Below are 24,959 nucleotides of genomic sequence, written 5' to 3'. Positions count from 1 at the left end.
AAGAGAAACTTGGAAAATAAATTCAAAAGAGGAAAGTAGAGTCCAAAGTAAAATTCCAGCGAGAAACAGGGCTGGGCCCAAGGCCGCCGTGTGGACTCTTTTAACTACTTCCCGATTCCCACGCTAACCCCTTACCCTCAGACGCGTCTCCTAATAAGCCTCTGTGGTGTACGTTTCCTATATTAATACGCTCTTTTTGGTGCCTTCTCGTTATTCTCACCCTTTGTGCGCCGCTGCGTTACCTGGTTGCTAGGGCTCTCTCTCTCTATTTTCTGCTTCCTCCGCTCGCCTCCTCCCGGCTCCTCCTTCCTTCTGCCGATACTTTCTCGTCGTGGTATCGATCGGGAGAGGTTCTTGCTTGGAAGTCGATTAACTTCAGATTCCCTGATAAAATCTTTTCGTAACGTAAGTTTATCTTCTTATCCCGATCCGTGGTTCTGGTTCTTATGTTTCTCCTTTATTTTTGAAAGATATTCTTTCATTTACTTTACTTGAGTTTGCTTGGTTGTAAGATTTTGCTACATGCGCCAAACAATGTCCTTATTTTCGTTGCTAACCTATTACCTGTTTTCTGTTTCTCGTCATGTGAAGTTTTGTTTTTCGTTTCTTGATTATTCTATCTGACGGTTCTTAGTTTGGCTTTTCTTTTTCTTTTTTACTGGTTCTCTTTGCCACTTTGCGGTTTGAAAATCATATTAGGTATTATTTTCTTCAATGGTTTGAGGTTTTTATTCTTTTTATGTTCCGGTGGATGGATTTTATGGACTTATATGGTTCGATGTGGATTTATTCAGTGGTTCGAGGTTTTTATTCTTTTCTCTATTTGTTTCGAGTTTCATCAGATATTATAATGGATTTGTCTTTCCCGTCTGTTCTCGAAAAAGTTTGCTGCATATCATAGAACTTCTTAATATCCATCAGATTGCATGTCTTGGGATTCGTCGTTATTGTGTATTTCTATTACTCCTTTTCTTGGTTGAATTGTCTTAGTTTTCTTTAATTTTACATTTTTCAGGCTTTCATTCACCAGTTTTTTTTCTTCATTCGAATCTTTCGTCTTTTCCTTCTCTGGTCTTTTGATCTATTCCATTCCATTTGCAGGACGCGTGAATGTTTTAATGGAGTCGAAAGGTGGCCTGAAGAAATCTAGTAGTAATTCCTTACAGTACGAAGCTCCTCTCGGCTACTGCATTGAAGATGTTCGACCAAACGGCGGAATTGAGAAGTTTCGGTCTGCTGCTTACTCTAACGTAAGAGAAGTTTCCCCTTCACGTTTTATTTTTTGTTTTAATGTTGATATCAAATATTTGCTTGTACTCAATATTAATCTCCTTTCCTTGATAATCTGTGCAGTGCATGAGGAAGCCATCCTGATAGCCCCCAACAGATGTCGTCTTCAGTAGAGTAGGATTTTTTTTTCCCTTTTTACAGTTTGTTTTACCCTGAATAAACGAGATATCTCTGGCGCGCTGCTTCTCAATTTCCCCTGTTTTCCGTCAGTAAATTTCCTGTCTTGCTTTTAATCCCAATTTCCAAGCAATGGCACTTTCTCTCCCGGGCAACCCATCTCCGGCTTCGCCCATCGGTTTCGAAGGTTTCGAAAAACGTCTCGAAATCTCTTTCTTCGAGATGCCGCTGTTTGTCGACCCGGAGGGTCGCGGCCTCCGTGCTCTTTGTCGGTCTGAGCTCGATTCCATCCTCGATGCGGCTCGCTGCACAATCGTCGACGAGCTGTCCAACAAGGATTTCGATTCCTACGTGTTGTCCGAGTCAAGCCTTTTTGTGTACCCTCACAAGATAATTCTCAAAACTTGCGGGACGACCAAGCTTCTGGACGCCATCCCGGCCATTCTCCACTTGTCAGATGCGCTCTTTCTCTCAGTCTCCGCCGTTAAATACTCCCGCGGCAGCTTCATTTTCCCTGAAGCGCAGCCCGCGCCATACCGAAGCTTTTCCGACGAAGTTGCGGTGCTCAACTCCTACTTCGGCGGTCTGTCGTCCGGCGGCCGGGCATATGAAATCGGCAACGTGGTTGACCACAGCCGGAATTGGCACGTCTACTCTGCTTCGAATGTGAAGCAACTGCCCAACTCGGTGACCCTGGAGATGTGTATGACGGGTTTAGACCGGGACCGTGCGTCAGTGTTCTACAAGAAACCGGGTTCACCCAAGGGGATGACCGTAGCCTCTGGAATTCCTGACATCCTCCCCGGCTTTGAGATATGTGATTTCGAGTTCGAACCTTGCGGATACTCGATGAACGCCATCGAAGGGCCGGTTCTGTCAACCATCCACGTAACCCCAGAAGATGGGTTCAGCTACGGGAGCTACGAGGCCATGGGGTTGGACCCCGGCGCGGTCGACTACAGGGGGCTCGTAGAGCGGGTATTGAATTGTTTTGAACCGGCGGAGTTCTCAGTGGCGGTAACATGCTTTGGAGGGCTCGAGTGGGCGGGACCATGGGGGAAAGAGCTGATGGTGGAGGGGTACGCTTGCGAGAACGTGACGAAGCAGGAGGTGGCGGGAGGCGGTACGGTGGTGTACCAGAGCTTTACCGGGCAGTTTGGTGGACTGAGGGTTTCTTCGCCCAAGTCGATTCTTCATTGCTCCTGGGACGATGAGACGGAAGAGGCGGACGACATTCCCTGGAAGAGCGGTGCAGCTTTAGATGAGTGATGAATAGTGAGGCAGCCAGCCAGGCGTTGTTCAAAGAAATATCATAACAATGGTGTCTGTTACAAGTTCGTTGGATTTTGGTGTGTTTTTCAGTAGTTCAAAGTAAGAGATGAAATAAGCGTTTTCCTCATTAAGGCTATCTGCTTTTGTTGGGGAACAAACGCATATGGGGGGAGTCTTGTCATATTTACCTAATTGTATGTTTTCTGCTTTCTTAGCCCCCTTGATCCAGGTGGGGGAATGGATGGACCTTTCACAACTTTAATGATGGGTGGCGCAATGAAAGGCTACTTTGAGTCATGTCTTATTACCTTATTTTATAATGATTTTGGTGAACTAAAATAATATAAAACTAGATAAGTTCTAAGTTGTTAATTGAATTCTTAACCTTAATCAATCGTTTTCAAAACGAAATCCAAACAAATGTGACATTGGTGACCCAAGTCCAAAGCTCGAGCAAAATGTAACTACAAGTAGAGAACAATCATGTGGAAAAGTGGAAAAACGTATTCTCTTTCTCCCAAAATTTCTGTTCTTCGAACAATCATGTCGCTTCCATTCCCGTGGATTATTTGTCCTCAAAAGTGGGGGTAGGCATACAATGACTTAGTTTTGGACTCGTTCTCAGGCCTTTTGGGTTCCTTGGTGAGGTCCAATGGCTGAAATCGAAGCCACTTACAACAGTATTTATATGTGCATAAAATTTCAAATTCGACCCACACCTTCCACTTCCCAATTGGACTCTAATCGTTTATTGTGAAAGGCCATTATAGTAAGTGCACGTGAGAGTTAAGACTCCAAGTGAAATCGGATCGGGTTGTTTGAGTTGGAGTTAAACTCAGGCGAGTAAAAGGAGACTCACTCGACATATAAGGGGGGCTAGTCTAACTCCTAAGGTAGGTTCTATTTGGAACTCATGGAAAAGAAAAAGAAAAAAAGAATTTGTTTATTATTATTAAAAAAAAATAGTTAGTGAGTAGGAGAGTTTATTCATTATATTTTATTTTTATTAACATTTTTCAGGAAAAATAATGATCAAATACTTATTTTCTTTTCTAAAGTAACACGTGTCACTTGGTTAGCTTTCGTTTTTGACTTCCTAACCATGAAACTACTTTTCACCTGTACGAAGAGAATGGGTTGAAGAAGATGAAGAATTAAGTCCCAGTGTCGCGGGATGCGGATTCGGATTTAAAGCCACAGCAGCATATAATATTAGCGATTCTCGCACATGTTAGTAATGCGAATTTTTCCTTATCAGAATCCTTACTTTAACGACCAATCTTTTAAACTAGGTTTGAATTTAATCTTCATTTAATTGCGTCTCATGCTGAGATACAGGTCAAGAGATTTGAAGGGTGATCAGTGTTGGAATTATAGTTTTAAATATATTATTTATAAAATAAAATTATTATGATATTAGAGGCATGGGACCCACTTCTAGATGTTTTGTCATTGAATGTTCAGTAGAGGGAATAATGGCCAATACATCCTCCTGTAGAGGTAGATACATCTCTCTTGAGGGGATGTATCTCTCCTTAGGAAATGTCTCTCTCTTAAGGAGATGTATCCTTACAAATAGTCATTAGAGTCACACCCTTTGGAAATCTATAAATTCCTCCATGGTCTTACAAGTGAGGCTAAGGCTATTTGCACACCCAGTCTGGTTGAATGGGAGCAAACTTATCACTTGTAAATGAATTATCAAAGGTTATCTTGTACACTTCAAATTTCATTTATATTCTTCGAGATGAAAGGTAACTTCTTATTATTCTTATTATTTTAATTCTATGATATATGTATGGCTCTCATGATAAGAAAAATTATGGAGGATTTAATATCTATTTCTATGATGTTTATTTTATTATTATTAGACATCAAGTCTAACAAATACAAGTCAATAATGCCTCTCCTGATATCATAGAGATAAATTCTAATTTTTTATATTTTTTCCATATTGTTTTTTGATTTTTTGGCTATATATTTGTGAATGGTAATAAGCATAATTTAGGCTTATTGGGTTCTGGAGCCGCAGGCGGGCCAACTGGTGTGGGTTGCTATACGCGAGCTTGCTGGTGGGGGGTTTGCCAACGTGCGTGCTGCTGTTTGGGCATGCCTGTTTACGTGGGGGTTTGTGCGGTCCGAGTTAGAAATGACCAAGAACCATGAACCAAACCGGGTTTTACTAATATAGTGAGCCAGAAAGTGTTTTAAGAGTTGTTTTGACCCAAAATTTTATTTTTAATGGAATTTCCATGTTATTTGGAATTTATTTGGCTATTTCAGATCCAAGACTATAGGTATGAAGATTTATATGTCGATATTTTATAAATAGTTCATATCTAATTGGTTTAGTTGTTCTTTAATTATTTCTTTGCTATAATTTCTTGAAGTATTTATAATTTGTCTTATTGCATACCTTGTTATATATTTATGTATTTTTATGTAAAAATTAATTTAATTATATAATTTAAAAAATCCCCAAAGGGTAATGCGAGTTGTATAATTAGATTAGTATATTATAAATTAGTTCATATGAATCCCCAAAAGGTAAGTATGAATTAATTTATTTATTTGTTTGTTTGTTTGTGATATTGTTGTTTATTTATTATGTGTGAAATGATTTGCCTAGTAACTCTCATGAATCCCCAAAGGGTAAGTGGGAGTACTAGATGGCTGAGATGATTATATAATTACGTATGTTCTCTCATATATTGAAATATTTTCTGGATGACAGGAATATCCAGTAGTGGACATAATTTTGTTGAGTCCCTAAAGAAAAATGTACTTGATAGGACTAATTATGTGAACTGGTCACAATGGGTTGACTTAATGCTACGAGGCTATAGGTTTGATAAGATTATCAAAGTGGATACACCTCCTCAAAGACCTTCCCGAATAAACTACCCTGATAATCTGAAACAGTATAAATAGGACCTTAGAAAATTAAAGGAATGGGATAATGCTAATGAAATTTCTAGGTCACATATTCTTGGGGCTCTAAGTGAGACTCTCTTGATGACTTTTTTTCATGTTCCCACTACAAAAGAGATTCTCGTCCAGATTGAGGCTAAATATGGTAAAAAGTCATCTACTCACATCAATAACATATGGCACAAGTTCACTCGTGCTAAATGCGTATAAAATGTTGATGTGAGAAAACATGTAACTGACATGTTTGCCATGGCAGATGAGTTACAATATCATGGTAGACCCATGGATGAAGAAACTAAAGTGGTCACCATCATCAATTCTTTACCCAAATCTCTCAAATATATTCAAATTTTTTATTCTTTATCCAAGACAAAGTGGACTATATTTGATTTAGTTAATATGATCGACCACCAGTCCGAAAGACTCAATCCCAGTACTGAGTTAGATAAACCTTCACCTAACGCTAACATAGTTTTGAAGCCAAAGAAGAAGAATTTTAAGAAGAAGGGAAAAAACTTTCAATTTCAAAACTTCAAGAACAAAAAGGTCAATCAACAAAGGGTTGAGGTACATGCAAATCAACGTGTTTGTTTCTCCTCTAACAAGTCAGGATATATAAAGAAGTATTGTAGAGCTTTCAAAACCATGCAAGAAGGGCAACAGAAGAATATTAGTGAGTCATTATCTCTTGAAACTTGTACTATTTATATCATGCCTTTTAGTTGGTGAGCTATTTCTGGTGCAACTGTTCATGTATCGAATGAGTTGCAGGGCTTCAAAGAGCTAAAAAAGATTGAGGACAAAACAAACTTTATTTATATGGGCTATGATGAAAAGGCCATAGTGGAAGGAGTGAGAACTTACCGGCTAAAGCTTGTTGATAACAAGTTTTTTGATTTAGAAGATTGTCTTTAGGCTCCTTCTATGAGAAAAAGTCTATTATCTGTATCTTGTCTTGAGAAACTTGGATTTACATTTTACTTTGGAAGTGGAAAATTTCTTATGTTACAAGATGATAAAGTAACTTTGAGAGGTTTTTGAAATTCTGGTCTATATCAATTGCAACTTAGTGGAAATATGGTGTTCAATGTTTCTACTTCTTCGGATATTAAATAAAATGAATTGTATTTGTGGCATTTACGACTAGGGCATATAAACAAGGATAGAATTACAAGACTTGTGACACAAGGATTATTGAAAAATCTTTCACATAATGATTTTCTTATTTGTGAGTGTTGTATATATGGAAAAATGACAAAGATACCCTTTCCATCCAAAGACTCAAGAAGTTCTCATGTTTTGGATATTATTCATTCTGATATATGTAGACCTATGAATGTGAATATTCGTAATGGTCATTCGTATTTTATCACATTCATAGATGATTTCTCAAGATTATGGAATATCAAGTTCAATGAAGCAATTACAGCGTATGATTTTACTCAGAATCCAGAAGATCACTGTGTTTATATCAAAACAGTGGGAGATCGCATTGTTTTTCTTACTTTATACGTAGATGATATTTTATTAGCCAGGAATGATATTGAGTTACTCCAAGGTATAAAGACATAGTTATTTCAGACATTTGATATGAAAGACCTTGGGGAAGCTTCTTATATTTTTGGCATTAAAATTCTACGGGATAGATCTTTGCGAAAATTGAGTTTGTCTCAAGAGAAGTATATCGACACTCTTTTGGATCGGTTTCACATGTTTAACTGTATACAAGGTAAAGTACCTTATGATAGCACTAAAAAGATGAGTCAGTGGATTGTCCTTCTCGCCTTAAAGATAAGTTGAATGAATCTAAGTATGCATACGCTTCTGTTGTGGGGAGTTTATGTATGCTCTTATATGTACAAGACCTGATCTTGCTTATGTTGTTGGGATCCTTATCCGGTTTCAGGCTAATCCAGGTTTCACTCACTGGGAATGGGTAAAATGGGTAATGCGCTATCTAAAACGAATAAAGTCATATGCTTTGACTTATCAAGCAGACAAGTTTGAATTGGTTAGTTATTCCGACTCAGATTATCAAGGATGTATTGATACCCGAAAGTCTGCTTCTGGTTTTATCTTTATGTTTGGCGGAGGTGTCATTTCTTGGAAAAGCAAGAAGCAAGATTGTGTCGCACAATCAACCATGGAGACAGAATATGTGGCTATGAACTTAGCTAGGTTGTCTATCTTTGCAAATTCTTACGAAATCTTCTAGTGGTAGACTGTGCGGAGCGATCTATTCCTCTCTTTTGTGATAACACATCTGCTATTGCTATCACAAAATATCCGAAGTGTCAATCCAAGGCTAAACATATCGAAGGAAAATACCACTACATATGAGACATGCTGAGGAAGGAGAAAATTGTTATTTATAAGATATCTTCTCCGGATAACTTAGCTGATCCACTAACCAAGTGTCTTCCCGTGACCAGTTTTACTTTCCATGTGGGGAACATGGGTTTGATTTGTTTATAATTGATGAGACCAAGTGGGAGAACATTGTTTTGTATGCATTGTGGTCTCAATGATTTGTAATACTATGTCATGACATTGTACTTTATAATCCATTGAATGATTTTGAAAGAATGCATATGTTTTTGTGTGATAATATGAGTACTCAGTGTATGCCTTGAGATTCAACTTCCCTATTAGGTATGCACTTGTACGTGTATATGTGAGGGTCTCAATAGGGAGTGACGGTTGAGTCTCTAAATTGTCCAGGCCAATGGGACTGCATAGGCACAATTTCCTTTATGGTTAATACTCATACTGGTATAGAGTTTTACCCTGAGTTCCTCAGGTACTGAGTATGCTATGGACGGTGAGATGCCTTGATGTCCAACTTTTCTATTAGGTATATACTTGTTTGTACATATGGAAAGGTCTCAATAGGAAGGTAGGGTTGGATGTCTAAATTATTCAGGCCTATGGTACTGATTAGGCACAGTTACCTTAGTGGCTAATACTCGAATTGGTACAGAGTTTTACCCTGAGTTCAGGTCTGAGTATGCTATGAATGGAGACCGCTAAACTGGCAAATTTGACAAGTATGAATTTAGTTTATTCCCTAGCCTTGGATATCTAAGATATATATTGTGTAGGTCTGGGTTAACTACACATGTATATTAAAGTTTTTAGGGTAATGCCTATGGTCATGGTATGGTTTGATGTGTCAAAATTGATTTTTCATGTTTTTTTGAAAATCGGAATTTGAAATGGATTTGAAACCAAGTGGGAGTTTATTGGAATTATGGCTTCAAATATATTATTTATAAAATAAAATTACCATGATATTAGAGGCGTGGGGCCCACTTCTAGATGTTTTGTCATTGAATGTTTAGTATAGGGAATAATGACCAGCACATCCCCCTTTAGAGGTAGATTCATTGGGTGCATTGACTGGACACATCCTTTGGGCATAAGGAGATGTATCTCTTTTGAGGGGATGTATCACTCCTTCAGAAACTTCTTGCATATCTTCCCCCAGAATTCCCGGTCAGCCTCTGCTGCCTCCATCGTGGCTTTCGCATCTTCTGCAACTTTCCACTGCAAAGATTCCCAGACGCCAGTTAACTATAAGAACCCGCAGAAGAAGAATAATCAGGAAAGAAGGTGGGTGATTAGTAACCTCAATACAGTTGCTGTTGAGGAGCCTCTCGATCAGATTACAGACGATGTCTTTGCTGTACTCTGGATGTCCTTGAATTCCCAAAACGTTGTCGCCCAGACGGAACATCTCGACCCCGGTTTTGTCTGAGCAGGCGATCACTTCTGCGCCGAATGGGATCTCCCACACCTGCATGCAGTTCAGGATAAACGTTTCCAAATCATGATCTTTACATAAGATACAGGAGTCAATAATTGCCTTTCTGTTTACAGGAAAAATGGAGGAGACGAAAGAAATTATAAGCCAAAATATCTAAAGAAGTCAGCTTGACCAGTAATCTTTTTGTTTCCATGACCTGTGTCAGGTCAATCAGGTGCATGGAAAGCAATCCGTATATACCTACGTCAAGGAGGGATGGTTTGGAGAAAGAAGGAAAGAGACACCTCATCTTGGTGACACTCCATGATGGAAAGAGAAGAAGGAACTTGCTCCAAGCCCTGAAAATATTTGCAGGAAGACAAGTCATCGACCATCTTCACTTTCCTCAATCCAATATCCCAGCCCCCGTACGCTTTCCCAACCTTTCCACCGAACGCGCGGCACAGAACCTGATTCTCAGATACCAAAACACCGACATCTGATCAGAGATTAAATCATGTTCAACACGTTAAATTATTTTAAAGCTAGCTCCCAATGACTGATGATGATCACCTGGTGTCCAAAACAAATCCCGAGCACCTTCTTCTCCATGACATAAAGGATGTGGACAAGGAAACAGAGCCTCAGGATCCACAGGTCGTTCCCATATGCATCATATGGGCTTCCACTGATCACGAAGCCCTCGTACTTGTCGAGCTCCTCCATCTTTGGGAACTCTCCTTCCACCACTCTGAACAAATCCCACGTCCCTCCTTCTTCCCCAAATGCTGCCACAAACACATTGAAGTAGCCTCCGTACACCTTCTTCACGTAGTCCGAGTCCCTGGCTGCTAACAGCAGTGCGTACCTCTTCTCCCCTTCAACCATCTTCGATTGTGTGTCTGAAAGAGGAAAATAAAGAGAGATCACGGTGGAAGCTTAGGGGACCTAAGGATCGATGCTACGGAGAGGATATTTATACGTAAAGCTGAAAGGAAGTTCTCTCGAGTATAAGTTGGATTTAGAACCTGGTGGAAGAGGCAAGGAGGAGCTCAAGTGCAGTGACAAGAGGGACGAGGGTGGTGGGGGTATTTGTAAGAGTATGCTTGAAGCGCGGTCTAGTCCTCCTTATCCATACCTCGGCGTGGAAAGATGACTTGAATGATCAATTTCTTACCCATCTCCCTCGGTGTTTTCCTTCTCTAAGTTAAAATTTACTTCATTAAATATCAGCAGCTATCTTTTTCATTGAAAAATGCTTAAAATCTTCAGCCATCCAAAAAGATTTGGATTTAACTCGTTCAATGGATCGGGTTCCGTCGAGAATCAATCAATCACAACTTTGTGTTTCAGATTCTTCTTCCCCCCCCCTCTCTCAGTACTTTTCCTCCGTGAGTGGGTGCATCTTCGTGTTACACACTGGAACCAAATCCCTGAAGCAAAATTAGGATGGATTGGTGAAGAAAAGAAAAAAAGAAGAAAGATTGTTGAGGAAGAAAAGAATAAAAAGAGACTGACGACGAAGGTGGAAGAGAAAGACTTGGACGAAGATGAGAAAAAGAGGGTTGGTTTTGCAGCGTTGATCCGGATCGCCTGCCCTGAGTGTGTCTGATGCCGACGTTTTGGAGTTGGTCCCGACAGGTGGTGGTCCGTGGTCAGCCGCCGGAAATTGAACACGCCACTAGGCGGCTCTCTCACTCTCACTCTAGGCGGCCTTTGCTGCAAGAAAATCGGCATTGAGGTACAGTAAAAAGTGCGACAAACGTGGTAAATTGCACGGCCGGGATGCCGTGAGCCACGTTGAATTTTAGAATTTAATTGAGAGAAATAAGAACTTACTTCATCATAAGTGTAATAATTTATAAGTAGGTCTAAAATATTTAATATTATTTAATAATTATATTAATTATATTAAATGGTCGGGTCTATTGTGAAGTCATTAGAAAGGAAATCGAGCTCGAACCTAAAATTGAACTCGTTTGAGTTAGAAGACGAGCGCGAACTTGGTTTGAGCTTCGGCATAGAGCCATGCATCCCAGTTTCACCGTTCTTTTTTTATTTTTTCATCCTTGAGACGAAATAAAATGTCGACAGCGACCCGTCAGTATTACGTTGAGTCTCTCATAAGTCACATCTCTGCAAATCGATGTGACCAGTTCGTTTCAGATCGTTCCTCTCACAGCCATTATCGCATTGTCCAAAGTTTAAACAAAACAGGAGTTCACACATTAACGGTTAATGGCCATGGCCTTCTATTTTGCTGCAACTTCCTCTATCTTCTCATTTGAGTTTTTTCCTTTTTGTTCTTTCTTTCAGAAACATCTGTAGCTACACTACGTGCAGGAGAGCAGATACATACAACGCCAGTCTCCAATGGCATTTCTTCAGTCCAGTATAAAATAAATACAATCGCGAAAAACAAATCGTACGAAATGCAAGCAGGCAATAACTGTAAATGACAAAAAAAAAAAAAAAAAAAGAGAAAAGAGATTGAGCCATCCAGCCAATATCACCACCGCCACCGCCACCGCCACCCAGAGCGCTCTTTAAAGCCACCGAGTATTACTGCAGCCCTCCGAAAGCAGAAGAGGAAACTGAACACGAACGTACCATCCTGACATCCCAGTCCCGACCCATTCATCAGAAATGGCAGCCATTAAAACCTTCACCAGCTTCTTCCGGGAGTAATTTGGTCCGGCGCGTCCACGAACAGAAGCCAGCTCCACCATCGTCGCCTCCCGCTCGCTCTGATTGGAGGGGGACAAGAGATAAGAAAAGATGAATGAGAAGGAAAAAATGTCTCTCAGCTCTCAAATCTAGGGACACTGCTTTTGCTACGTCTCTAGCTTTCCTAGATCTGAATGTTTGTTTCGCTCCTATTGCTGACCACTGAGTGCATTAAAGGGATTGTTATCTTTTTTTCCCCCTTTTGCTTCCACTGCGATGTTGGCTCGTATCGGCAAACGAAGGCAGAATCGTACGGTCAGAGGAGGTTTTGCAGAAAAGAGGGAGCTCAGCTTTAGGAGGAGTAATGACCCGCTGCCCAGAAAGAAGAAACCGGGATAACCAGGGAGGGAACTGGAGAAGGGGCATTCTAGTAAATGAACACTGACGGAACGAAAACGACCGGATTTTTCGTATCAAAGCCTCAGAAAAGAGGCAGAGATCGTGTGGGAGGCAATTGCTTCTTTTGCAATCCCCGCACTTCTTCTTCCCAGCAGAAATTGACCCGTTCACATGTCTTCTCGAAAGAGCAAGACCCCAACAAATCACAACGTGAGACGTGGAACGGAGGTTTAAGGCTCGATGTGGAGGCCAAAGAGCAACAAAATTGTGGTCCAGGGGCACGAAAATGGACGTCTGTGAAGGAAAGTGGAAAACCCAAGGAGCAAAAAAAGGAGAGAAACGGTGAAGAAAAAAGCAGCGACGGGCATATTTGTCTCTTTCCGGCTCGGAAGAAGGGCTCGAGGCGACGAACACATCCAGACACGGAATGTCTGCGGAGAAAGTCAGGGATTGGAAACCAGTGGAGAAGCACTGCAAATTTCGAGCTTTTTCTTTCGTCTTACTTTTGTGAGGTGCGGAGGGAGGAGCTTGTCGTAGAAGCCTTATTTGCATCTTGAAAGACGACGACTGAAGAAAAGAATAACACATACACAGAATCTCTTTCTTTCCTTTTCTCTCTCTCGAAAGAGAATACAGGTCATAGTGATCGTCACGAATGTCCCTAGATCAAACCTCTAGAAAAATTAACCAAAGTGCGGAAGGTAAATACAAGGACTCTTCCGGTGTTAATCTGAAAAAGATGAATGGATTATGAAAGGAATGATTTATTTGGAGAGAAAGACATGAAAAAGAACATTAACATCGGAGGTATGCCTACAAAATAAATTCAAATAAAAGAAAAAGAAGCAGCCGATTAACTACATGAATAAACGGCAAAGGATTGTATATAGATCTGTGAGAGGAAATGCAGAGTTCTCCAACGATTCAGTTCCAGATCTAGTTAATGAACCACAAAATATAAACAAACAGTTTCTGAAACTTAAGCGAAGTATCAAAAAAGATAAAAGTGCATCCATACCTCCTTTCCTTGCAGAATGGCAAAAGTAAACAGAACTAGGGATCCTTCTCCGGCGAGATAATGAAGGAAATCGAAGCTCCGACGTCCCTGATTAGAGTGTCAAAGGCCTGCAACATTTCATTCATACTTTCCGGCAGGCACTAGCAGAAAGACGGTTCCTTCTTCACTCTTCTGAATCACAACATACAAAATTGCCGCTGTTTCGAGAGGAAACAGTCAAAAGAATACAATTGTATTGTAGTTAAGCATGAGCCCCTGCAACTCCTGAATACGATCGTTGTCCGCCATTACTCAATCCATCTCTCCCCTCGAAAAACAGAAGAGGAGAAAGAAAAGAATAAAAAATGCAGGCATTGAATGGTTTGAGGCAGGGAAATCTCCAAAGCAGCAGCACCTCGAAATCTGAAAGAGAAATTTTTCTGGTTATTTAGAGACAGTCACGGCGGAAGGACAGAAAATTTTAATTCGGGTGCGGCTAGCTAGCTCCGCAGGGGTGGCGGGGTGGAGAGACAAAATGGGGTCTAGCTCCGAATAGAATCACACAAATGCCAGTACCGAAAGCCACAAAATCTCTCGTGTAGTCGTGTGTAACCAAATTGGGGCTCACTGCGACCACAAATTGTTCCCTAGGGCGCAGCTTTTCGAACCAAAAGCCTACAAACATTAATCATAGAACAAAGAGTAGAGGTGCCAGGGGCTTTAGAACAAGAGGCCCTACCTCTCTATTTTGTGAACAGTTCCTGTTTTTCAGATATGACCCATGGTCATACCTCTGAGTATTTTCAACCCCAGCTGGGTATTAGGCAAAGGGATCCCTTGTCTTTGTTCCCCTATATCTTTATCCTTCGCTATCAGGTGTTGGGGTATGTAATTTGAAGATAAGATTAAGAAGAACTAGTTTTAGTCAATTCTCTTGTCTGCAAAAGACTTCCAAGAAAATGGGAGGACAATCTGGAGTGGTACTCACGTGAAGCTGGTCAAGAAATGAATGGAGATAAATCGATGATCCAAGTTTCAAATGGGACTCCTATGCAACTAAGACAGGTGTTTGCAGAGATTGAAGGGGTTCATAGGATTGATTAATACTTGGGTATCGGGTGGAATGAGGCGCTGATTAGAAGTATATGGTAGGAGGATTTTGTATATCATCTCCTATTATTCGTTTTTATTGAATTTATTGGTTACTAACTGACATCTCTAATAGAATAATTTATATTTTGATTGACGCGTTAACCTGACCCATTAATACGCTGGTGTTTTGTAAATAGAAACTGTAAATTTGTAATCGTTATAAACAAACCAAATGTACCTTGATGGAATCGCCGACTTTCCGCCGAAGAACGTCTTTTGCAGGGCCAGTTCTCCTCTCATTTCTAAAACCATCAAGCACCCAAAAGCCCAGTTTCTTCTGTAAATGAAAGAAGTTTCAACAGAAATCTGGGTAGCTCTTTCTCCATCAAGAGGTATATCAAAGGTTATAATTTGTAGACACTCTGGCATCTTCTACTTCTGAAGCGTAATAGTACTACATGCCACTGTAATATTTCTTCTTTTATGCTGCTGCCACTTCTGCGAAATTTCATTCTGTACGTATATTTTTCAGGTTCATAAAGGTCTAGAAGATGTAAGATGATGGACCAAGAGGGAGCAGAGGATCTTGACATGCAGCTGATCGGAAGCTTCCTTAGCTGTGCATCAAGGGGAGATAGGGTTGGCCTGAACCAGATGCTGAGGGCAGGCACTTCCCCTAATGTACAGGACTATGACAACAGAACTGCTTTGCATCTTGCTGCCAGTGAGGGTCATGCTTCCGTTGTGGAGTTGCTCATACAGTACCATGCCAATGTTAATCTTGAAGACCGTTGGCAGCGGACGGTAAGTTCTTTTGCTCTGTCTCAGTCATTTAGTGCTTGTGGTTCTATATTCCTCAAAACACATCAATTGGGCATATGAAAGTAAACAAAGTACTTGGAGAAATGTCTGCAAGATGGTCAAGAAAACCATTCTGTTGGTTTGATTTGGTTAATTTTGTATTTCCATTGTGTTATGGAATAATACTGTGGTTTTTCTATTGTTAATTTGCTTAGCACTATGCTCATAGTAGCATTATTTTATGCATCAAATTGATCAGAATTTTTCCAAGGCTCTGACTCTTTTTTGTTTGTTTGAAATTTCAAGCCTTTAACAGATGCTAGAATTTATGGCCATAGAGACATATGTAGATTCCTCGAGGTGAATGGGGGAAAAGATTCTAGCAATTACCATCCTTTGGTAAATTACTTTCTTCATTTTTAAGATAATTGAATTCCTTCTTTCTAGCAAGAAAAATTTCTTTTCTTTTCTTTTATTTCCCCCCTCAGACAATTCCATATTCTTTTGGCAATCAAAAAGTGTAAAAGCAATCACACAACAATATTATTACATACTTAGAAAATGAAGTGTTGGAACTTTCTTAAGTTGTAATTTGCTTGAAAAATCTGGTAAACTAACAGGTTTAAGTCAATTGTGTTTGCAGACTTTCCCACATGAACAAAGTTTGAATGAACTGACTATAGATATGTCAGAATTAAGCGCAGAGCAGTTATTAACAATTGACCAGGTAATGAATGCATCCTCTTGCCAAATTTCTAGTTAGCCATCTTTATTCAGTTTCATTTCAAATCTTTGCAACCTAACTTGCATTTGATATGTACTGAAACTACTGTGGATTATAAGGTTGACATTTGAAGATTCCAATATGTTTGCAATTTTTCTGTAGTGCCGATTTGGTGTATCAATAAGGGTCAAATGGTGTGGTACATGGGTTGTTAAAACTACAATAAAAAGAAACATCTCATCTCCCATGACAGTGTATGTTTGCAAGGCCTATTGTCTGCTGTGCTTACCTCCTTAATTAACAATCACTGAGCATGTATGCTTACAAAATGATGCAGCAAATTGTCTTCAAAGGACATGTTTCTCTTAAGGGAACTTCGGCACCCCAATATTCTGCAATTCCTTGGCGCTGCGGTGCATGGGGAAGAGCTGGTCCTTATTACTGAGTATTTATCAGGAGTATGACTGTATAAACTTTCTTTACACTTTAGAAAAGTTTGCTTAAATTTCTGTTTTTTTAAATTCCATTAAATTTGTGTTTTCATCTAAGTTTTTTTCTTAATTTGTCATGCTAGGGAACATTGCGACATATCTTGAATAGAAAATTACGGTTTGACTTGCAAACGGCACTTCGATATGCATTGGATATTGCTAGGTAAGAGCAGACTTCTGTACGGTGGAATAATTTTTAGTGGGATTTCTTCCTCCGATTTTTTTTATATAAAAAGCTTGATTAATGTTTGATAATTTGTAATTTTTTTTCAGCAAGCATACATCAAAAAGAGAGATTAGTGTTAATATCCTCCCTGCAGCACCGATTTTTGTCTGAAAACTGTTGACCATTATTGTGGCTTTACATTCTATAAATGTAGTTGCTGTAGTCCCACACAACTTGATTGTATTGTTAAAGAAACACTATCTAACCTGTCAGACATCGGAGATGGACTTCCACATGAGTACAAATTGGCTTTGAAACAGAAATATAAAACTGATACAATTAAATGCAATTTACACATAAATTAGGATTTAGTAAATGCCTAAGCAAATGATCCAATAGCCACTTGGGAAGACACTTCAGAATTTATATGGAAGCTGACCTTTTAAGAATTGTATATACAAGTGGTAAGGATTAGTTCAGCTAAAGTTTCTTGTACCACTAGAACTAGATTGGACACCATGCAAGAAGATGATATGCAGCGAACATTGATGTCAGTCCTTCAATTTTAATATGGTTTCTCCTACAAGAAATTTTTTTATTTGGAATACTTCCAATTTGACACTTAATTTCGAGTAATTTCATTATATAAATTTCTTCAGTCATGATATTCCTCCTTGGCTTGTAATTTAAATGATTGCCAGGGGAATGAGTTATCTTCATCAGCACAAACCTGAACCCATAGTTCACAACCGTTTGGACTTCACGTGAGTGTACACTCTTGCACCTCTTGGATGGGTTGATTTACTTCAATATATTGTATCTACTGGGTAGAGATAAACTTGAGAATGAATTCTCGTGGATTCTTTTCATTGCAGGAATTTGCTGCAAGACGAAGGAGGTCATCTCAAGATTGGTGAATACTGGGTTCAGATGCTTTATGAGCAGAAGCACCCTTTCCAAGTAGACTGTATGTTAAAACATTCCAATTTCAAATCTTTTGCTATACGGTAGGAAAGCCACTGAGTGAATTCCTGAGCCACATCTCAGCATGAGACAGAATCTGGGACCTATTTATATGGGAAACCCAGAGATGTAGGGGAAAAGAAATGTTTCATTTTATCTCCTGTTTTTTTTTAGTAATAGGTGAAGGAAAAGGAACTGAGTATCTGGGCTGCAATTCACCATACGATACCGAGAGAGATATATGTTCATTTGCCAGCATTTTCTACGAGGTAATAATGGACGCTTTCTCTTTTTCTGGGTAGGATAGAAATGATCAGCTTCCACAGTATTTTTTACAGCCTTTACTTTGTTGCAGATGTTGGAAGGACGAGTTTTGTATTCCGATTCGAACTTCTCTCTAACTCAATCGACATGGACTGATCAATTTCTGAAATTTAAGCTCAGTCGCTGCCCTGAAAGGATTCAGCAGTAAGCTCACGTATTTAACATCTATTTCTACAGGAAAGAAATTTTCTATTTATGCAACAAGTTTGTTGATTTGGGATTTGGAACCTCAGGTTGATAAGGGATTGCGTGAAAGCAGACAATTCTAATAGGCCCTCATTTGCTTCCATTATAGAAGTTCTGGAAGAGGTTTCCGTTTCCTTGGCAAAACCAGGTTGCCCAATCTGCTGAAAGTGTTCAAATACTTCTATGATATGGTGGCTGTGATTTTTACATTCCATTTATTCGTCATTGCTAGTATTTGAATTTTCCCTGGTTCCGGTGAAGAGAACCCTCTTGTTTTTGTAGCTTACCTTCTACTTTTCACGTTTTTTTTAGTGTTTATTTAGACAGTCCTATCTATTGTAAGAGTGTAAATTAAGAAGAAAGAGAAGAGTAGGCATAAGATAGAGAGAGAAAGTGTGAGAGGTCTGAAATCGCTTCTCTTGTATTAATTATCACTTAACTATAAAATAAGGTACATATTTGTATATATTCTCTTGTATATCCTCCCATCATATGAAAATGACCATGAGACTCATCTAATAAGCCTAAAGATGTTATGGTACTTTCTTTTCAGATACCTCAATATTCTATGTGTGCCTTCTAGACGACCCTTCTAGGGTTTTTCATAAAATTAGGTAACTATGCGACAAATAAGATGTTTGGTTGAGTCAGTGTGGCATAAATCATTTTACCCACTAATCTTCTATACACAATCTTGTCCTTGTAGAACAAAGATTATGGATCACTTCCATGCTTTCTCATCAAGTTTTGCTCACGACAAATTTTACTCATGTAGCATATCTGTAACGTACTTTTTATATCTAGACAATTATTGTTTTCCTCCTTGGCACTCTAATAACAAGATTGTACCAGAGGATCCCAAGTGTTTGGTTTGAAAAGGTATTCTTTTACTTCTTTATAACATTATATCATCGAGGTACACAATTAACACAACAACTTTAGAAATGAGTATTATTTTGTTGAACTTATCAAACCACTCTTAGGTATGCTTAAGGCCATAAATAACCTGGTTTAGTCTACACATTTTCCTCTCCTCCCCTTAAGTAACATACCAAGAGGCTACTAGGTATGCATATTCCTCTGATTCCCTATATAAGAAGTCATTTTTTATGTTCAATTGAAACAAGGGTCAACCTTTGTTTACTACCATAGAAATCATATATGTTAACTTTGGTATTGAAGAGAATCTCAAAGACATCTATACCATAGGTTTGATTATACCTCTTAGCCACGACTCTAGTTTAATACCTGAATCCATTAGTTTTGTACTTCATAACATAGATCCATTGGCAATCCATACTGTCAATATCTTGAGGTAGATCGTAAAATATCCAGGTCGCAAATAAGATTCCCATCTCCACATCCATAACTTGCTTTTGTTTAGGAGAACAATAACATCCTACATTGAAGGAGTAGCACATGAGGATCATGACAAGGTATCTTGCAGGAACGAGTCAAAGAATCAAAAGAAACAAACTTGGAGATTTAATGTTTGATACTGGCATAAACACTTTTATGAAGGGAAATGGGAAGGTCCAAATTATTTACCTCAAGAGCCATTGATGAAGAGGGAACATGCAGGGATAGAAGAGAGGGATTTTTTAGGGTGTCTTGGGTGGTTTCACGTACTTGTAATCTAAGGGCCTTGGCGCTTAGAACATTTTCCATCTGAATAGGGGCAACAACATCTATGTCAAGTGAAAAGTCTTCAAAGAATGCGACATTAGTAGAACAACAAGTTTTATTATTAAGGGCAATAATATTTGTTTCCTTTTTAGTATAGAGTATCTAAGGAAAAGCATTTGACTGATCTTGATGACAACTTATCAAGAGACGAACCAAACACATGGGGACATAGTGTAACAAATCATTGGTGGGTTTTAAGTACCTACAATGGGATTTTCCCCCCAAGTACTAAGAAACACATCTTGTCGCTAATGTACAGTAAGAACAACATCACCCTAATAAGATGGTTTGTGCATCCTTTAACAAGTGGTACGTCTTCTTTTTTGCTACCCCATTTTGCAGTGAGGTATACATACAAGAAGACTAATGATGTTTGATGGTGTTTCCTGAATTTACATGATTTTTATTGAAACAATGTATTAAGAAGCAAATGTAGAAAAATTTTGTGTAATTTGACTAGGGAAGGATGTCCTAATCTAAATGCCACTATTTAGATGAAATATTTACTTGAACAACTATAAAAGGCTGTATTGGTAAAACCTCTAAGTAGTAAAACCTACCTCACTTATGACTTGTGTGGAGATCATGAAACCCAGAATAAGTAAGAAAAAATGTCACTAAATAATGCAAGGATGTAGTGATTTGACTCATAGATAACAAGTTGACAAGAAGCATGCCCATTCCACTAGCTAGGAGGAACCATCAAATAGGGTGACATGCTTGAAAAATGATGTCTAAATAAGAGGGCTAACAATGAAAAAACATAATCAATCACTCACATAGAAACAAGGGTCACATGGAAAGCAAACATATCTAAGTTAGAGTTAGTCACACCGGCTCAGTAAGTTCATCAAGACTACCAAGCACAATAGTAACCTTCAATTTGATCTCTTGATCTCTTTCCTTATTCAAGAATAACCCCAAGAAAGTTGTTCTAATACCAATTGATACAAATTGATACAAACCTTTTGTGTAATTGAGTTAACCAAGTAAACATGAGACAAATTACGGGAAAATATTAGATGAAAGGGGAGAAAATAGGACGAAGAGAGGATTTGATAAAAGTTATTTTAAATAGAAGAGGGTGGTAATTCTTCACTCACTTTCTTGTGATTATATTCCCTTTTATTGGTTTCCTTAGAGAAATTACTTTAAGTGTCATTGCCAAATGAAAATGATATTTTTTCCTTTATTGAAATTGAAAAATGGTTTGTTACTAAGGATGATCCATCATGCCATCTATCATGCTTTATTATATTGGCCGGTACTCTTCTCCATGATCAATCAAATCAAAATGGTTGATCGATCATGTTTTATAAATTTTGTCTTGTAACTTTCTGTACGATCAATCATACTTATTCATGTTGATCAATCATCCTTTTGTAAATTTGTATTGGATCGAGCATACCTATTCAAGTTGATCGATCAACCTCTGTAAATTTGTACTACATTTGGAAATAAAAAGATGAACGTCATTTTTGTATTTATGTTTCTATGTTGATTAGAAAATCTGAATTCCTCTTTAAATATTCTGAAGAACTACTTGAATCCTTTCCCAAATGGACTCTTCGAGAGTCGTTTATTGTGAAAGGCCATTATAGTAAGTGCACGTGAGAGTTAAGACTCCAAGTGAAATTGGATCGGGTTGTTTGAGTTGGAGTTAAACTCAGGGGAATAAAAGGAGACTCATTGGACATATAAGGGGGGTCTAGTCTAACTCCTTAGGGTCTATTTGGAACTCATGGAAAAGAAAATTCTGTTTATTATTATTCAAAAAAAATAGTTAGTGAGTAGCAGAGTTTATTCATTATATTTTATTTTTATTAACTATTTTTTTGGGAATAATAATCATCAAATACTTATTTTCTTTTCTAAAGTAACACATGTCACATGGTTGGCTTTCGTTGTTTACTTCCTAACTCTGAAACTACTTTTCACTTATACAAAGAGAATGGGTTGAAGAAGATGAAGAATTAAGTCTCAGAGTCGAGGGATGCGGATTCGGATTTAAAGCCACAACAGCATATAATATTAGCGATTCTCGAACATGTTAGTAATGCAAATTTTTCCTTATCAGAATCCTTACTTTAATGACCAATCTTTTCAACTAGGTTTGAATTTAATCTTCATTTAATTCCGTCTCATGCTGAGATACAGGTCAAGAGATTTGAAGGGTGATCACTATGTTGGAATTATGGTTTCAAATATATTATTTATAAAATAAAATTACCATGATATTAAAGGCGATGTTTTGTCATTGAATGTTCAGTACAGGGAATAATGGCCAGCACATCCCCCCTGTAGAGGTAGATTCATTGGGTGCATTGACTGGACACATCCCTTGGGCATAAGGAGATGTATCTCTCTTGAGGGGATGTATCTCTCCTAATGGGATGTATCCTTATGAATAGTCATTAGTGTCACACCCTTTGGAAATCTATAAATTCCTCCATGGTCTTACAAGTGAGGCTAAGGATATTTGCACACCCAGTCTGGCTGATCGGGAGCAGGCTTATCACTTGTAAACAAATTATCAAAGGTTATCTTGTGCACTTCTAATTTTATTTATATTCTTCAAGTTGAAAGGTATGCTCTCTTTATTCTTATTATTTCAATTCTATGATATATGTATGGCTCTCATGATAAGAAAAATTATGGAGGATTTAATATCTATTTATATGATGTTTATTTTATTATTATTAGACATCAAGTCTAAAAAATACAAGTGAATAATGCTTCTGCTGATATCATAGAGATAGATTCTAATTTTCTATATTTTTTCCATATTTGTTTTGGATTTTTTGGCTGTTTATTTGTGAATGGTAATAAGCATAGTTTAGGCTTATTGGGTTCTGGCGCCGTAGGTGGGCTTGCTGTGCAGTCCTACTGGTGTGGGTTGTTGTGTGTGGGCTGCTATTTGGGCATGCCTGTTTACGTGTGGGTTTGTGTGGTCCGGGTCGATAATGACCCAGAACCATGAACCAAACCGGGTTTTGCTAATATAATGAGCCGGAATGTGTTTTAATAGTTGTTTTGACCCATAATTTTATTTTTAATGGAATTTCCATGTTATTTGGAATTAATTTGGCTATTTGAGATCCAAGACTATAGGTATGAAGATTTATATGTTGATATTTTATAAATAGTTCATATCTAATTGGTTTAGTTGTTGTTTAATTATTTCTTTGCTATAATTTCTTGAAGTATTTATAATTTGTCTTATTGCATGCCTTGTTATATATTTATGTATTTTTATGTGAAAATTAATTTAATTAAATAATTTGCAAAATCCCCAAAGGGTAATGCGAGTTGTATAATTAGATTAGTATATTATAGATTAATTCATATGAATTAATTTATTTGTTTGTTTGTTTGTTTGTGATATTGTTATTTGTTTATTATGTGTGGAATGATTTGCCTAGTAACTCTCATGAATCCCCAAAGGGTAAGTGGGAGTACTAGATGGTTGAAATGATTGTATAATTACGTATGTTCTCCAATATATTAAAATATTTTCTGGATGACAGGAATATCCAGTAGTGGACATAATTTTGCTGAGTCCCTGAAGAAAAATGTACTTGATGGAAATAATTCTGTGAATTGGTCACAACGGGTTGACTTAATGCTACGAGGCTATAGGTTTGATAAGATTATGAAAGTGGATACACCTCCTCAAAGACCTTCCGGAATAAACTACCCCGATAATCTGAAACAGTATAAATAGGACCTTAGAAAATTCAAGGAATGAAATAATGCTAATGAAATTTCTAGGTCACATATTCTTGGGGCTCTAAGAGAGACTCTCTTGATGACTTATTTTCATGTCCCCACTACAAAAGAGATTCTCATCTAGATTGAGGCTAAATATGCCAAAAAGTCGTCTACTCACATCAATAACACATGGCACAAGTTCACTCGTGCCAAATGCGCAGAAAATGTAGATGTGAGAAAACATGTAAATGACATGTTTGCCATGGCAGATGAGTTATAATATCATGGTAGACCCATGGATGAAAAAACTAAAGTGGTCAACATTATCAATTCTTTGTCCAAGACAAAGTGGACTATATTTGATTTGGTTAATATGATCGACCACCAGTCCGAAAGACTCAATCCCAATATTGAGTTCGATAAACCTTCACCTAGTGCTAACGTAGTTTTGAAGCCAAAAAAGAAGAATTTTAAGAAGAAGGGAAAAAACTTTCAATTTCAAAACTTCAAGAACAAAAAGGTCAATCAACAAAGGGTTGAGCTACATGCACATCAACGTGTTTGCTTCTTCTGTAATAAGCCAGGACATATAAAGAAGTATTGTAGAGCTTTCAAAACCATGCAAGAAGGGCAACAGGAGAACACTAGTGAGTCCTTATCTCTTGAAACTTGTACTATTTATATCATGCCTTTTAGTTGGTGGGCTGATTCTGGTACAACTGTTCATGTATCGAATGAGTTGAAGGGCTTCAAGGAGCTAAGAAAGATTGAGGATAAAACAAACTTTATTTACATGGGAAATGATGAAAAGGCCATAGTGGAAGGAGTGGGAATTTACTAGCTAAAGCTTGTTGATAACAAGTTTTTTGATTTAGAAGATTGTCTTTAGGCTCCTTCTATGAGAAGAAGTCTATTATCTGTATCTTGTCTTGAGAAACTTGGATTTACATTTTACTTTGGAAGTCGAAAGTTTCTTATGTTACAAGATGATAAAGTAATTTTGAGAGGTTTTCGAAATTCTGGTCTATATATCAATTGCAACTTAGTGGAAATATGGTGTTCAATATTACTATTTCTTTGGATATTAAAGAAAATGAATTGTATTTGAAGTATTTATGACTAAGGCATATAAACAAGGATATAATTACAAGACTTGTGACACAAGGATTATTGAAAAATCTTTCACATTATGATTTTCCTATTTGTGAGTGTTGTATATATGGGAAAATGACAAAGATACCATTTCCGTCCAAAGGCTCAAGAAGTTCTCATGTTTTGGATATTATTCATTCTGATATATGTGGACCTATGAATGTGAATACTCGTAATGGTCATTCGTATTTTATCACATTTATAAATGATTTCTCAAGATTATGGAATATCAAGTTCAATGAAGC

General features: G+C 38.0%; 3 protein-coding genes and 1 long non-coding RNA gene across 5 annotated transcripts; 2 read left to right on the top strand and 2 right to left on the bottom strand.

The window, feature by feature from the left end:
- The first annotated feature begins 242 nt into the window (after nucleotides 1–242).
- On the top strand, nucleotides 243–2,976 carry LOC137950524 (S-adenosylmethionine decarboxylase proenzyme-like). Its single transcript, XM_068797042.1, has 3 exons — nucleotides 243–405; nucleotides 1,102–1,250; nucleotides 1,354–2,976. The coding sequence occupies exon 3, from the start codon at nucleotides 1,540–1,542 to the stop codon at nucleotides 2,674–2,676; it is 1,137 nt and encodes a 378-aa protein (XP_068653143.1). The 5' UTR covers nucleotides 243–405; nucleotides 1,102–1,250; nucleotides 1,354–1,539; the 3' UTR covers nucleotides 2,677–2,976.
- Nucleotides 2,977–9,060: 6,084 nt separating this feature from the next.
- On the bottom strand, nucleotides 9,061–10,243 carry LOC137950206 (gamma-glutamyl peptidase 3-like). Its single transcript, XM_068796595.1, has 4 exons — nucleotides 9,929–10,243; nucleotides 9,661–9,825; nucleotides 9,239–9,406; nucleotides 9,061–9,156 (listed from the first exon to the last, which is right to left on the bottom strand). Exons 1-4 carry the CDS (start codon nucleotides 10,241–10,243, stop codon nucleotides 9,061–9,063), a joined length of 744 nt encoding a protein of 247 aa, XP_068652696.1.
- A 1,479-nt stretch (nucleotides 10,244–11,722) lies between these two features.
- LOC137950507 (uncharacterized) lies at nucleotides 11,723–13,903 on the bottom strand. The gene is made up of 2 exons (XR_011111951.1): nucleotides 13,440–13,903; nucleotides 11,723–12,102 (listed from the first exon to the last, which is right to left on the bottom strand). It is a non-coding gene; the product is annotated as an uncharacterized lncRNA (long non-coding RNA).
- Nucleotides 13,904–14,495: 592 nt separating this feature from the next.
- On the top strand, nucleotides 14,496–18,611 carry LOC137950884 (serine/threonine-protein kinase 12-like). Of its 2 annotated transcripts, none has more exons than XM_068797543.1 (12): nucleotides 14,496–14,566; nucleotides 15,043–15,314; nucleotides 15,618–15,710; nucleotides 15,955–16,038; nucleotides 16,198–16,289; nucleotides 16,373–16,493; nucleotides 16,610–16,689; nucleotides 17,394–17,456; nucleotides 17,568–17,659; nucleotides 17,830–17,924; nucleotides 18,011–18,123; nucleotides 18,213–18,611. In XM_068797543.1, exons 2-12 carry the CDS (start codon nucleotides 15,069–15,071, stop codon nucleotides 18,328–18,330), a joined length of 1,197 nt encoding a protein of 398 aa, XP_068653644.1. In that variant the 5' UTR covers nucleotides 14,496–14,566; nucleotides 15,043–15,068; the 3' UTR covers nucleotides 18,331–18,611. The 2 variants fall into 2 exon arrangements, with proteins under 2 accessions (XP_068653644.1, XP_068653643.1); XM_068797542.1 differs by lacking the exon at nucleotides 14,496–14,566 and adding an exon at nucleotides 14,780–14,902.
- The last annotated feature ends 6,348 nt before the right edge of the window (nucleotides 18,612–24,959 follow it).

This window comes from Aristolochia californica, unplaced genomic scaffold, assembly GCF_029961685.1.
Source record: "Aristolochia californica isolate CCGP_79_NKW_82.1479 unplaced genomic scaffold, dmAriCali1.0.hap1 SCAF_14, whole genome shotgun sequence".
NCBI classification, from domain to species: domain Eukaryota; kingdom Viridiplantae; phylum Streptophyta; class Magnoliopsida; order Piperales; family Aristolochiaceae; genus Aristolochia; species Aristolochia californica.
This window is presented reverse-complemented; position numbering and strand designations above follow the sequence as displayed.

Coding starts and splice junctions, on each gene's coding strand:
- LOC137950524 (XM_068797042.1), top strand. CDS start 1,540: ATGGCACTTTCTCTCCCGGGCAACCCATCTCCGGCTTCGCCCATCGGT.
- LOC137950206 (XM_068796595.1), bottom strand. CDS start 10,243: ATGGTTGAAGGGGAGAAGAGGTACGCACTGCTGTTAGCAGCCAGGGAC. Junction 9,407..9,660: donor TGGAGTGTCACCAAGATGAG/GTGTCTCTTTCC, acceptor AACTGCATGCAG/GTGTGGGAGATCCCATTCGG. Junction 9,157..9,238: donor TCAACAGCAACTGTATTGAG/GTTACTAATCAC, acceptor GAATCTTTGCAG/TGGAAAGTTGCAGAAGATGC.
- LOC137950884 (XM_068797543.1), top strand. CDS start 15,069: ATGATGGACCAAGAGGGAGCAGAGGATCTTGACATGCAGCTGATCGGA. Junction 17,457..17,567: donor CACAACCGTTTGGACTTCAC/GTGAGTGTACAC, acceptor TTTTCATTGCAG/GAATTTGCTGCAAGACGAAG. Junction 17,660..17,829: donor GCACCCTTTCCAAGTAGACT/GTATGTTAAAAC, acceptor GTTTTTTTTTAG/TAATAGGTGAAGGAAAAGGA.